At 43.0% G+C, this 13,139-nt stretch overlaps 1 protein-coding gene across 1 annotated transcript in view; it reads right to left on the bottom strand.

Annotated features, from left to right (window-relative positions):
• LOC121276884 (EGF-like repeat and discoidin I-like domain-containing protein 3) overlaps positions 1–13,139 on the bottom strand; it is a 318,995-nt gene that overhangs the window by 51,522 nt on the left and 254,334 nt on the right. The window contains exon 8 of the mRNA XM_041185494.1: positions 238–382. Within this exon, the coding sequence (XP_041041428.1) occupies positions 238–382 (145 nt within the window). The remainder of the gene's footprint in view (positions 1–237; positions 383–13,139) is intronic.

The following is a 13,139-nucleotide window of genomic DNA, read 5'->3' as shown; positions in this document are numbered from 1 at the left end:
AAGCCTTCACTTGAACCTGTGAATGACTGTTTGTGTGATTACAATTCATAACCGGTGCTTAATCGCAGCTGCTTACCACTGGAATTTTGATAGGAATTGCATGAAGTGGAACAATCCTACTTCAGGAAAGCTTATATATAATTCATAGTTTCATCAACAAAATTAATCCCTTTTGCAGCAAACCTTTTAAAATAGGTGTATGCAACTGCATGGTGCAGAGTGTTAAGTTAAGATTACCTGACATTTCGCAGCCAAGCAGCTCCATCCTCAATGTACAGTGTCTCCTACAGACCTGAGGATACAGTCGTATGTACTGGGCCTCTATAGGAGGATTAAATGAATTTGCATGTGGAGAGTTGTTATCGACATTCCCACGGAAAACCTGCAGAATTTGAATGGATTTTAGCAAGAAGGTGCGATGTGTCTCAATTACTCAGCTGATTTATTGATGCAACAGAACTTTTGCCCACTACAACTATCAGATTGTTCACACAAAAGTTTAACACTAAAACAGATTAACTTGTACAATAATTAAGTACATCAGTGAAACAGCATATGCCTTTATAAATGCTTAAACATAATGAAACAAGTCAGCATCTCAATAAAAGGGCCAGCTCCTAGGCTAGCTTTAAAGCAGAATTTATCGCATGCCTGAACATATCTGCAAGAGTATTGGAAGATACATTTCAAAATCAAAGTGGAGTAGCCTAATGAAACGCATCAAATTAGAGGGCACCATTCGCTGCTTCAGTCAATAGCAAGAAACAAATGTCAGAGTGCAATCACTTTTTCTCATATACTTCTTAGATGGTTGTCTGTTTCGATATATTATGTTAGAAAACTAATAGGAGAGTTATTACCACCAGCAATACCTTTTTGAAAATGCAGGGTTACTTGTAAAGTGGATCATGTTCATTCCACTGTAATAAAGGGGACCCTATGGTAGATAATAGAAATTGGAAGATAGAAAGCCCAATTTTGTTCTTACATGCAAGGTGCAGCAAAGCCCTAGCATCATAATTAGAGCAAGCAAATGAAAAATTAAAGACTTGTGTACACCTTTCAAAACCACAGAATGTTCCAAGTCACTTTACATCAATAAAGTACTTTTGAAGCCTCATCACTACTGTAATGGAGGAATTTGTGCACTGCAACCAATCTGTGTACAACAAGTTCCCACAAACAGTAATGTGATAGTGGCCAGAATTTCTTTTAAAAATTTGTTTATGGGATGTGGGCTTCACTGGCTAGGCTAGCATTTATTGCTCACCCCTAATTACCCTTGTTCAGGGTCATTTTTAAGAGTCAACCACATTTTCTGGAGTCATGTGTAGGCCAGATCAGGTAAGGACAGTAGATTTCCTTAGTGAGCAATAGTTTCATGGTAATCATTAGACTTTTAATTCCAGATATTTATTGAATTCAAATTCCACCATCTACTGTGGTGGGATTTGAACCCAGGTCCTCAGAAAACTACCCTGGGTCTCTCGGCTAATAGTCCATGGCAATACCACTATGCCACCACCACCCCTTAGTTAAACTAATGGTGAGTTTAATGTGCACATCATTACTAATGCGCAAATCGGCCAGCAACTTGTGATCAGGAAGCGATTTGCCATGAAATGCAAATCACCACAAGCTGCTGGACAATTTGAAAGATTTAACCAGTGGACTTGCAAAAACCGGAGCTTGCTTTCACCATCCCCACTGCTTTGGGAAATTGTTGCACTTAAGCCTTAAATGCCAATTGAACTCCACACAGAAAGTTAGGGTTTGTACATAACATAAGTTTTTAATAATGAGATTAGGCTCCTGCACTCATCCTCACAGTTCAGAAAGGGAACAACTGAAACTGCGGAGTCTTCTACAGGTAGTAAATAGCTGGCAGTTGTTAAAATTTAATATTTTAAATCTTCTTATTTTTCCTTTGTCTTTTTTCTCTCTTAACTTAAATCTAATCTTTCTTTCCCTCTCTTTATTACTGTCTTTACTTGTTTAACTCCAATTCATCCCCTTTCCAACTCATTCATTCCTCTTTCTTTCTCAATCCTTAAATCTCATGGTTTAAAGAGCTAGGCTGTTGCTACCATCATTCACTGAAGTCCCAGATGCCACATTGCCCTCACCATGCCATTATCAGCTCACTTCCAGCAAACTATAGCGCAAAACCTTTTGAGCTGAAGGGTGAAGGAAATTGTCAAACTAATGGGACATGCATGAGATACCCTGCTCAAATTCAGGGTCATTAATTCAGCACCCTCATAATGTCAGTATCAGTAGCTCCCTCAGGCTAGTTGTCCCAATTATGCCATCAGACCTGCTTATTCAAAATGTTTCAAAACTCAACAAAGTCAAAAGGTGAATAATTATTTGTCATGCTTTTATTTAGGACACTGATGGTGGTATTTGTTCTTTAAATGACAAATTGAATTATTGAATAGAACCAAAGAATGGTTACAGGGCTGGAGGAGGCCATGCAGCCCATCCTGTTCATGAAGTTCTCTCGAGAGAGCAACTCTTTAGGCCCAGTCCTTTGTCCTTTCCCCTTAGCCCAGCAACTATTTTCTCTTCAGGTACTTAACCAAATGTTTTGAATGCCTCAGTTGGATCTGCAATTTGAATTCTCCCTTTCTACTCTGTCTAGACCCCTCATGGTTTTGAGCATCACTATTAAATATCTCCTATCAACCTTACCTTCTCCCAGGAGAGCAATCTCAGCTTTGCCAATCTACAACTGTAATCTTAACTGAAGTCTCTCATCCCTGCAACCATTCTCGTAAAGTTTTTCTGCATCCACAAAAAGGTTTTGTTGGGTATTGCACTGAGAAAAGATTAACATGTGGACTCACAGCAGGCAGCCATTATTGAACTAACTTTATTTACTTCTCCCCAACAGAGAGGGCAGTAGAGAGGGCAATATTTTTAAATCACTATATTTTTCCTTTATCTTTTTTCTCTCTTAATTTAAATCCAATCTTTCTATTCTCTTATTATTACTCTGTCTTTACGTCTTAGCAAGGCTGGAGTCAATGGGAATCAGGGGGAAATCTCTGTGCTGGCTAGAGTCATACCAGCACAAGAGAAGATGGTTGTGGTTGTTGGAGGTCAATCATCTCAGCTCCAGGACATCACCGCAGGAGTTCCCCAGGGTAGTATCCTTGGCCCAAAAATCTTTAGCGGCTTTATCAATGAGCATTCTTTCATCATAAGGTCAGAAATGGGAATGGAATTAGAGGTTAAAGAAATGGGATGGAATTAGAAGTTAAAACATTAGTGAGTGAGTCTGGAGGGCAGAGGAAACGTAGGCTAGATAAGAAAGAAGTGAGTTTAGCAAGGTTAAATGGAATATATTTTAATGCAAGGAGCCTGAGGAATAAGACAGACGAATTGAGGGCACAGATAGGCATGTGGGAGTATGATATCATAGCAATGACCGAGACTTGGCTAAAAGATGGGAAGGATTGGCAGCTCAACATTCCTGGTTATAGGGTATTCAGATGAGATAGAGAGGGGGATAGAAGAGGTGAGGGGGTCGCAATATTGATCAAGGAATCAATTACAGCAGTGAGGAGGGGTGATATCTTGGAAGGATCATTAAATGAGGCCATATGGGTAGAAGCAAAAAACACAAAATGGGCAAACATGCTATTGGGTGTGTACTATAGGCCCCCAAACAGACAGGGAGACATAGAGGGTCAAATATGTAATCAAATTTCAGAGAAGTGTAAGAATAATAAGGTAGTAATTGTAGGGTATTTTAACTACCCAACTATTAACTTGGATAAAAGCAAAATACTGCGGATGCTGGAAATCTAGAACAAAAACAAAAATACATGGAAAAACTCACTAGGTCTGACAGCATCTGCCCAGAGGGATACAGTCGATGTTTTGAGTCCATATGACCCTTCATCAGAACCAAGGCATATAGAAAAGAGATTAATATAAGCTGGTAGAAGAGGGTGGGACAGGAGAGCTCGATAAAGGGCCAGTGATAGGTGGAGGCCAAGAAGAGACTGCCAAAGATGTCATAGACAAAATGACAAAGGGGTCCCTTTGTCATATGAACTTGAAATGTCGACTGTATCCCCCTCCGCAGATGCTGTCAGACCTGCTGAGTTTTTCCAGGTATTTTTATTAACTGGGATAGTTTAAGTGTGCAAGGTAGGGAGGGAGCAAAATTCTTAAGTTGCACCCAGGAGAACTTTTTAGCCAGCACATAGAAAGCAAAAGGGAGGGGACAGTTCTGGATCTAATATTTAGAAATGAACCTGGGCAGGTAGAAGGCATATCAGCAGGGGAGCATTTTGGAGATAGTAAACATAAATCAGTTAGATCCAGGATAGTTGTGGAAAAGGATAAGGTTGGGCTGGGAATAAAAGTTCTAAACTGGGGAAAGGCTAATTTTACTAAGATGCAATACAATTTGGCCCAAGTGGACAGGGAGCAGCTACTTGCAGATAAAACTGTGTCAGAGTAGTGGGAGGCATTCAAGGAGGAAATAGCGAGAGTACGGGGCAAATATGTTGCTGTAAAGACAAAGGGGGAGACCAAATCCAGAGAACCCTTGATGTCAAGGGACATAAAGTTTAGGGTTAAGGAGAAAAGAGAAACTTATGGCAGATACCAAGTACTCGAAACAGCAGAGTCACTAGAGGGGTATAAAAAGAGCAGGGGGGGAATTAAAAAGGAAATTAGGAAATCTAAGAGAGTGCATGAGAAAGCATTGGTGGGTAAAATAAAGGAAAACTGAAAGGGGTTTTTAAAATATATAAAGAACAAGAGTATAACTAGGGAAAGAGTAGGGAAAATTAAGGGCCATAGAGGTAATGTGTGTGTGGACCCAGAATATTTAGGTACAGTCCTCAATAAAAACTTTGAGTTGGCCTTCACAATGGAAAAGGAGAACACAGGTATAGACATCAGGGTGGAGGACTGTGAAATATTAGGGAAAATTAACAGAGAGGGAGAGGAGGTACTAGCAATTTTAGTGGCCTTAAATATTAATAAATCCACAGGCCCGGATGAGATGTACCTAGGCTGTTGAGGGAGGCAAGGGAAGAGATATCAGGGGCCCTGGCAGTAATTTTCAAATCCTGGTTAGCCACAGGTGAGGTACCAGGGGACTCGAGGGCTGCTGACATTGTCCCATTATTAAAAAAGGGAGGAAGGGAAAGGCTGGGGAATTACAGGCCAGTCAGTCTAAACTCGGTGGTGAGGAAGCTACTAGAGAGAATTCTGAGGTACAGGATATATCTGCACTTGGAAAGACATGGATTAATCAGGGATGATCAGCATGGATTTGTTAAGGGAAGGTCATGTTTGACAAATTTGATCAAATATTTTTGAGGAGGTAATCAGAAATGCTGATGAGGGTGATGCATTTGACGTGGTCTACATGGACTTTAGCTAGGCTTTTAATAAGGTCCCTCATGGCAGTCTGGTCAAGACAGTAAGAGGTTATGGGATCCAAGACAAAATGGCACGTTGGGTCCAAAATTGGTTGAGTGGCAGAAAGTAGAGGGCGATAGTGGAGAGATGCTTCTGTGATTGGAAATCTGTTTCCAGTGGGGTTCCGCAGGGCTCAGTGCTGGGGCCCTTTGCTGTTTGTGGTGCATATAAATGTACTGACTTGTGATGGACTTAAATGTAGGGGGTGTGATCAAGAAGTTCGCAGATGACACAAAAATTGGTAGGATGGTAAATAGTGAGGATGATAGCAATGAACAGGTCAGGTGGGCAGAGCAGTGGCAAATGTAATTCAACCCGGAAAAATGTGAGGCAATGCACTTGGGGAGGGCTAACAAGGCAAGGGATTACGCTATGAATGGTGGGACCCTGGAAAGTACTAAAGATCAGAGGGACCTTGGTGTGCATATCCACAGATCACTGAAGGTCGCAGGGCAGGTAAATAAGATGGTTAAGAAGGCATATGGGATACTTGCCTTTATTAGCCGAGGCATAGAATACAAGAGCAGGGAGGTTATGCTGGAACTGTATAAAACTCTGGTTAGGCCACAACTGGAGTACTTTGTGCAGTTCTGATCACCATAATATAGGGAGGATGTGATTGCACTGGAGAGGGTGTAGAGGAGATTTACCAGGATGCTGGCTGGGCTGGAGGGTTTGAGCTATGAGGAAAGATTGCATAGGCTGGGGTTGTTTTCATTGGAGCAGTGAAGGTTGAGAGGGCACCTGATAGAAGATTATACACAGGGGCCATAGATTTAAGGTAAGAGGCAGAAGGCTAAGCGGGAATTTGAAGAGAAATCTTTTCACCCAGGTGGTGGTGGGAATCTGAAACTCACTGCCTGAAAGGGTGGTTGAGGCAGAAACTCTCGTAACATTTAAGTATTTAGATATTCACTTGCGTTGCCATAGCCTCCAGGGCCATGGGCCAAGCGCTGTAAAATGGGATTAGTGTAGTCAGACCTTTGTTGACCAGTGCAGACATGATGGGCCAAATGGCCTCCTCCTGTGCTGTAAACTTCTATGAGTCTGAGTCTGTCGTTGTTCCTTCACTGTCACAGGGTCAAAATCCTGGAACTCTCTCCCTAACAGCGTACCTACACCACATGGTCTGCAGCACTTCAAGAAGGCAACTCACCGCCACCTTCTCAAGGACAATTAGAGAATGAAATAAATGCTGACCTAGCCAGCGATGCCCACATCCCATGAATGAATAAAGAAATAACAAAATGTTCAGATAGTACAATATACTACCCTCCCTCCCCATCTAAAAAAAACCTTGTGCATTAAAATGTTAAATGGTGCATGTACGTAAATTCCCAAAATACAGTATGACTAAGCCAATATCAACAATACCTGAAAATTTAAAAAGTTGATTTTCTTATGTTTCTATTATAATCCCAACCAAAACACATATGACCAATATTGCCAGAGTAATTTACACATGTTAAAAAAAATGTTTTTCCTTAACACCAGTAAGTGTTTAACAAAAATATAATTTGACCAGAAGTAATGACAAGAACAAGTTATCTCTTCGCCATTCCCACATACTTTCTATCAAACTATCTGGCTTCTTTCGCTTTCTGACTGGGTATTTCCTTCCACGTACATTAGCTTGACTCTATTACACCAAGGTTTAGAGACAGATTATTAATGGAATATGAATGGTAAGCAATTACTTGCTTTTTTCAGTTAATTCTAATTGCAAATATGCATTTGACAGATCTATCTTACTGAATACCTTTCCATTGGCAAATTAGAAAACAAATCTTCACTGGTAGGCAGTGGGTAACTATCATTCTCAAACACCTTATTTACTGTTTGCTTAAAATCTCCAGAAATCCAAATGACCCATCTGCTTTTTGAACTATCACCATGGGTGCGGCCCATTCCCCGCTCTTCACTTTCTTAATTGCCTCTGTTCTTTCTAACCTATTCAGCTCTTTACTTACTGTTTCTACCTGTGCATATTATTTTATTTATTTAGCGAATGCAAATCCCCAAAGCCAAGCGATAGCCTCCTCATTTACTGAATTTAAGGCGATTAGTCCTCCACCACTTAGTCTGTAGAGGAGACGCTCTTCGGTAATGTGCAGCATTACTGGGTCTTTCCACAAGTGCCTAAGGGGTTTGTACTAAGACCCCAGTGGAGGTTGGCTGCACAGGGGCCCTAGCTAGCCTGTCCTGAACCTATTTAGCAAGGACCACTGTCACCGTGGCAGTTCAAAGCCTGCCATTCGACAGATGGGGTTTGTCACAAGGAACTTGTTAGTGACTTCCTGTGTTTCCCATTCCTCGATCCAAATGATGTGTGCTGATAGGTTTTGCTCTGGAATGATGCTTCAGATGGGACACTGAGATGGAAGGCGGGCAGTTGGTGAGTTGACTAGGTCATCATGGTAGGTGAGGTGCTGCATAGATAGTTTCAACCAGCTTGTGAGCTTTCCAGTCAGTGGATGTATGGCCAAGAGATGTTTGCAAGGACAAGAGGCCAGGGGAGGGTTCAGCGGAGAGTTCCAATTGTGCTCATTGTTGCACTCAACTGTGTCAGCAAGGTGTATTGTATCTGTGCATAAAGCACATGCCTGTCCTTGCAGGCTTTACACTGTCCTTTATCTTATCTTCAACCTTGTGGTGCCTAATTTTATCATTTGTGCTGTCTTAGCACTTCCTCAATGATACACGTGATTTTATTATCCTTACTATAAATAACTCAGCCCAGTTTAACTACATCTTCTTAAGCAAGTTCCTTCCCATCAGGGAGACTTTGGTCCCTTCTACTACTACCAATGGCAAGTGATAGGCTGTATCATTATTTCCACCCTAACATTAACCTCACCTACCACTGGAGTACTCTTATTGGAACAATGAGTCAGTTTCACACCAGTTTTGCACAAGAAAATGCGACTTACAGACTTCCTGAAGTTTCCTTCTGAGAAAACAGACATGGCTGGAGCTGAATCAATGATGAAAATAAGTTGCGTATTTCCGACTTTCATTTCTATCGTGGGTGCTGGAAATTTATCTTCAGCCCTATCACTCTCATCTTCTATGTACTGTTTTTCTTGCTCTCTGTCTGATACAACTCTTGATCTTCTTGCCTAATAACATCAACTTTTTCCATATCTATCATATGTGCATTCAAGGATTTCCAGGCTCTAAATTAGCTTTAGATCTACCATGACTCCAACTCGGTGAATGGCTATGACCTGGAGCTTCACTGTTTCCTCCACTCCTGCATGTAGTATGACTGACTGACTTTTCCACAGATATGGGAATTTGACTGAAATTCGGGGCATTTAAATGGTTGCTGGCTACCATAGCAGCAAAAGCATTTAAACTTCTGACTTGAAAACTGTGATTTTGGTTTCTTTAGCCTGGATCTCACTGGAATCTGCTGAAACTCTCTAACCACCTCAGGAAGAGAGCTCACTTGCAATTTGCAACTATCTCTTTTCACTGTTTCCATGGTTGTGCCCTCATCACAGACCTCCTTCAATGTTAGCTTATTACCTTTGGTCAAAATCTTAGCCTGGATTTTATTGTTCTTTTAGCCTCCTTTGAACATATTCTCTAAGGTTGATTTCCAAGTTTGCACCTTACTCATAGGGATGAGAAAGTTTCTTTAATTTGAGAATGTAATCTGCAATAGTCTCACTTGGTATTTGCTTCCTTTCATGAAATGCAAATCTCAGTGCAATCTCATTCTTGGTTGTGCCAGAATATGAGTCCAGAATCCCATTACCTTCAGAATAATCAATACTGCTGGGGCCTCGAGGGCAACATTGGTTAGGCCTTACCTCAAAACCATTTGGCCTCAGCATTTACTTCATCTCCAGCTCCTATTTTATTCACATGCAGTCAAATGTGTAACTCCAGTCATAATTACATCGGTCCTCGATGTTAGGGCTGAATTCACCCATTGTCCCCAAATATGTAGTCAATGCCATTTTTTCAGTTATGTATTGTGCTGACTCCCTATGCACCTGAATATCAATGTGCACAAAGAGCAATCTTTCAAATTGCTTAAACTTCCTCAAAATCAACTTCAGGAGTTCCAAAAAGACATCACAATGAGTTGGATTTCACCATGGTGGGCAGGGGCAGGGAAAATTGGTCCCAAACAGACTGACATTTAGAAAGGGTCATGAGGACTCGAAACATCAATTCTTTTCTTCTCCGCCGATGCTGCCAGACCTGCTGAGTTTTTCCAGGTAATTCTGTTTTTGTTTTTGACATTTGGAAAGCCTGCTCCATAATGATAACATGCTGGGGAGGGGCTAAACAGGCTAAGGGTCAGACTTCCGCCCCTCAATGGAGAGGAAATCCCACCCTTGAGAACCGCTGCCCAATCTGATTGGCTGGCAGCTGCAGCAGTCCCAGCAGCGGCAGAATTCGGTAGTGGGCACTGTCGGGGCTGAAAGCAGGCCTTGGGGAAGAAGATCATGATGACTGGGGATAGGTAAATCCCAGGCTTTTAGAGCAGGGAGGCATCGGGGAGCCAAGGGAGGTAGGAAAGGGAGTGGAGTGTTGGGGGACGGCATGTTTTGCAGGGCAGGTGGGAGGGAAAGAAAACGGGGACGGGGGGGGGGTTGACATCTTGGAATGGGTACCCCCCGATGGGCAGAGGCCACCCGCTAATTGATGAGGCCCCACCACCCCCCAACTTCCTTCCTACCTTTTCAAAGAAGCCGTTTCAAAAATGGCCTTTGCACCTTGGCCTGCCGACCACTGCCCAGGGTTTTACGGCAGCAGAGATTGAGATCCTTAATTGTCATTTACTTGGGCAGTGAAGGGCATCAATAGGCCTAAAGGTGGGCAGCCTAGTGGGAACCCTAACTGCCACCCATATGATGGGGAACAGGTTCCATGGACAGGAAGGAGATGGGCTGGATTCCTGACATATTTTACATTCCCCCTACTGCCAAAAACACAACCCGCGGGGGCTGTAAAATCCAGCCCAATGTTCTTCGATCCTTAATTTCCAAAATGAAATTTTTAAAAAAATTCCATCCCAGCCACGTGCCACCTTTCTGTTGAGTTTTGCACTGAGAAAAGATTAACATGTGGACTCACAGCAGGCAGCCATTATTGAATTAACTTCATTTACACCTCCTCCAACAGTGGGCAATATAACAAATGCTCGGCTGTTACAATATACAACAGCCTTGACATCCTTCCAAAATGTGTGGTGCCTAGGATTGGACACAAAACTCCAATTGAGGATGAACCAGTGTTGTATAAAGGTTTATCATACCTTCCTTGCATTTGTACTCTTTGCCTCTATATATAAAACCTAGCATCTGTAAGCCCTCTTAATCATTTTCGCAAACCGTCCCATCACCATCAACAATTTGTGCACATGTACCCCAGGTCTCCCTGTTCCTGCATCGCCTTTAGAGTTGTATTTTATGTTGTCTCTCCTCATTCTTCCTACCAAAATGTATTACTTCACATTTCTCTGCAATAAATCTCATCTGCCATGTGTCTGCCCATCCCACCAGCCTAAGTCTTCTTGAAGCTGATAACTATATTCCTCACAGTTCACAACACTTCCAACTTTTGTGTCATTTGCAAATTAACTGGAGAAGGAGGCTCCATAAACATCCCCATTCTCAATTATGGGGGAACCCAGTACATCAGTGCAGAAGATAAGGCTGAAACCTTTACAGCCAACTTCAGTCAGAGGTGCTGAAACGATAGTCCAACGCGGTCTCATCCTGAGAGCCCCAGCATCACAGATGCGAGTCTCCAGCCAATTTGATTCACTCCACATGATATCAAGAAATGACTGAAGACACTGGATACTGCAAAGGCTATGGGCCCTGTCAACATTCCGACAATACACCTGAAGAGTGTCCTGCAGTCAGCATCACGGTGAAGCAGTCTGGGAAGGGTGTCCTGCAGTCTGGGAAGAGTGTCCCACAGTCTGGGAAGAGTGTCCTGCAATTTGGCAAGTGTCCTGCAGTCAGCATCGCGGTGAAGCAGTCTGGGAAGACTGTCCTGCAGTCAGCATTGCGGTGAAGCAGTCTGGGAAGAGTGTCCTGCAGTCAGCGTTGCGGTGAAGCAGTCTGACAAGAGTGACCTATAGTCAGTTCTTGTCGAAAATAACAAGAGTGACATCACAAGACAGCACAAGAAAGCGGTGGAAAGGTCAGAACTAGCGCAATTGCAGGGAAGCTTCAAAAAAATGACGTCAGCACAAAGGTGAGAGCTGATTGGTGAGTAGTGGGTAAACGTTTTTCTCCAGTTTAAAATAGATTAAGCTAAGGAAAGGTAAGTGTTCTAGTTTTTATTTAAAGTACAGAAATAATTCAATTTTTTTTTACTGTATATAACTTAAAGTAAGGTTTTTTTTCAACTCGAGGCATGGCAGGGCAACTAAGTCCCGTGTTAAGTACTGCCTGCAATCTGTGGGAAGTCCTAGACGTTCCTTGCGTTCTGACTGACCACGTGTGCAGGAAATGCCACCAGCTGCAGCTACTTGAGCTCCGAGTTTCAGAGCTTGAGCGGCAGCTGGAGGCACTGAGGTGCATCTGTGAGGCTGAGAGTTTCATGGATAGGACGTTTTTAGATGCGGTCACCCCACAGCTTATAGAAGTGCAGACAGAGAGGGAATGAGTGACCATCAGTCAGAAGAAAGGTGTCAGGCAGGTAGTCAGGAAATCCCCAGGGCGCATCTCACTCGAGAACCATTTTTGTGTGTTGGGAAACGATGAGAGTGATGGTCCCTCTGGGGAGTGTAGCAATGCTCATGACACTGTGAATGGCTCAGCTGCACAGTGGGGGAGGAAATAGAGGGGAAGAGCAATAGTGGTAGGAGACTCGATAATAAGGGTAATAGACAGACATTTCTGCGGCTGTTGACATGACTCCAGGATGGTATGTTGCCTCCCTGGTGCCAGGGTCAAGGATGTCCCTGAACGACTACAGGGCATTCCAAAGGGGGAGGGAAAACAGTCAGAGATCGTGGTACGCACTGGTAGAACGAGGGATGAGGTCCTGCAAATAGAATTTAGGAACCAGGAAGCAGATTAAAAAACAGGACCTCAAAGGTAATAATCTCTGGATTACTTCTGGTGCTGTGCACTAGTGAGTACAGAAATAGGAGGTTAGTGCAGATGAATGCGTGGCTGGAAAGATGGTGCAGGAGGGAGGGCTTTAGATTTCTGGGGCATTGGGAAGGTTTCTGGTGGCAGAGGGACCTGTACAAGGCAGATGGGTTGCACCTGAACCGGAATGGGACCAACATCCTTGAGGGGAGGTTTGCTAGTGCTGTTGGGAAGGGGTTAAACTAACTTGGCAGGGGGATGGGATCCTGAGAGGAGGTTCAGCAGAGGGAGATGCATAGCCAAAATTAGAAGAGAAAGCAAGTGAGTCTGGAAGGTAGAGCAATTATAGGCCAGTTAAGCCACAAGGGAGTTTGGCAAGTTTGGATGGTATTTATTATAATGCAAGGAGTCTGACGAATAAGGAGATGAGTGGAGGGCACAAATTAACACATGGAAGTATGACGTCATTGCTGTCACAGAGACATGGTTGAGAGAGGGGCGGGATTGGCAGCTCAATATTCCAGGGTATAGAGTCTTCAGGTGAGACAGGGAAGGAGGTAAAAGAGGAGAGGGTATCACAATATGTTCAAGGAATCAATTACAGCAGTAAGGAGGGATGAT

This window comes from Carcharodon carcharias, chromosome 4 (assembly GCF_017639515.1).
Source record: "Carcharodon carcharias isolate sCarCar2 chromosome 4, sCarCar2.pri, whole genome shotgun sequence".
Lineage (NCBI taxonomy): Eukaryota > Metazoa > Chordata > Chondrichthyes > Lamniformes > Lamnidae > Carcharodon > Carcharodon carcharias.
The sequence above is the reverse complement of the archived record's forward strand: the minus strand, read 5'-3'. Positions and strand labels throughout refer to the sequence as shown.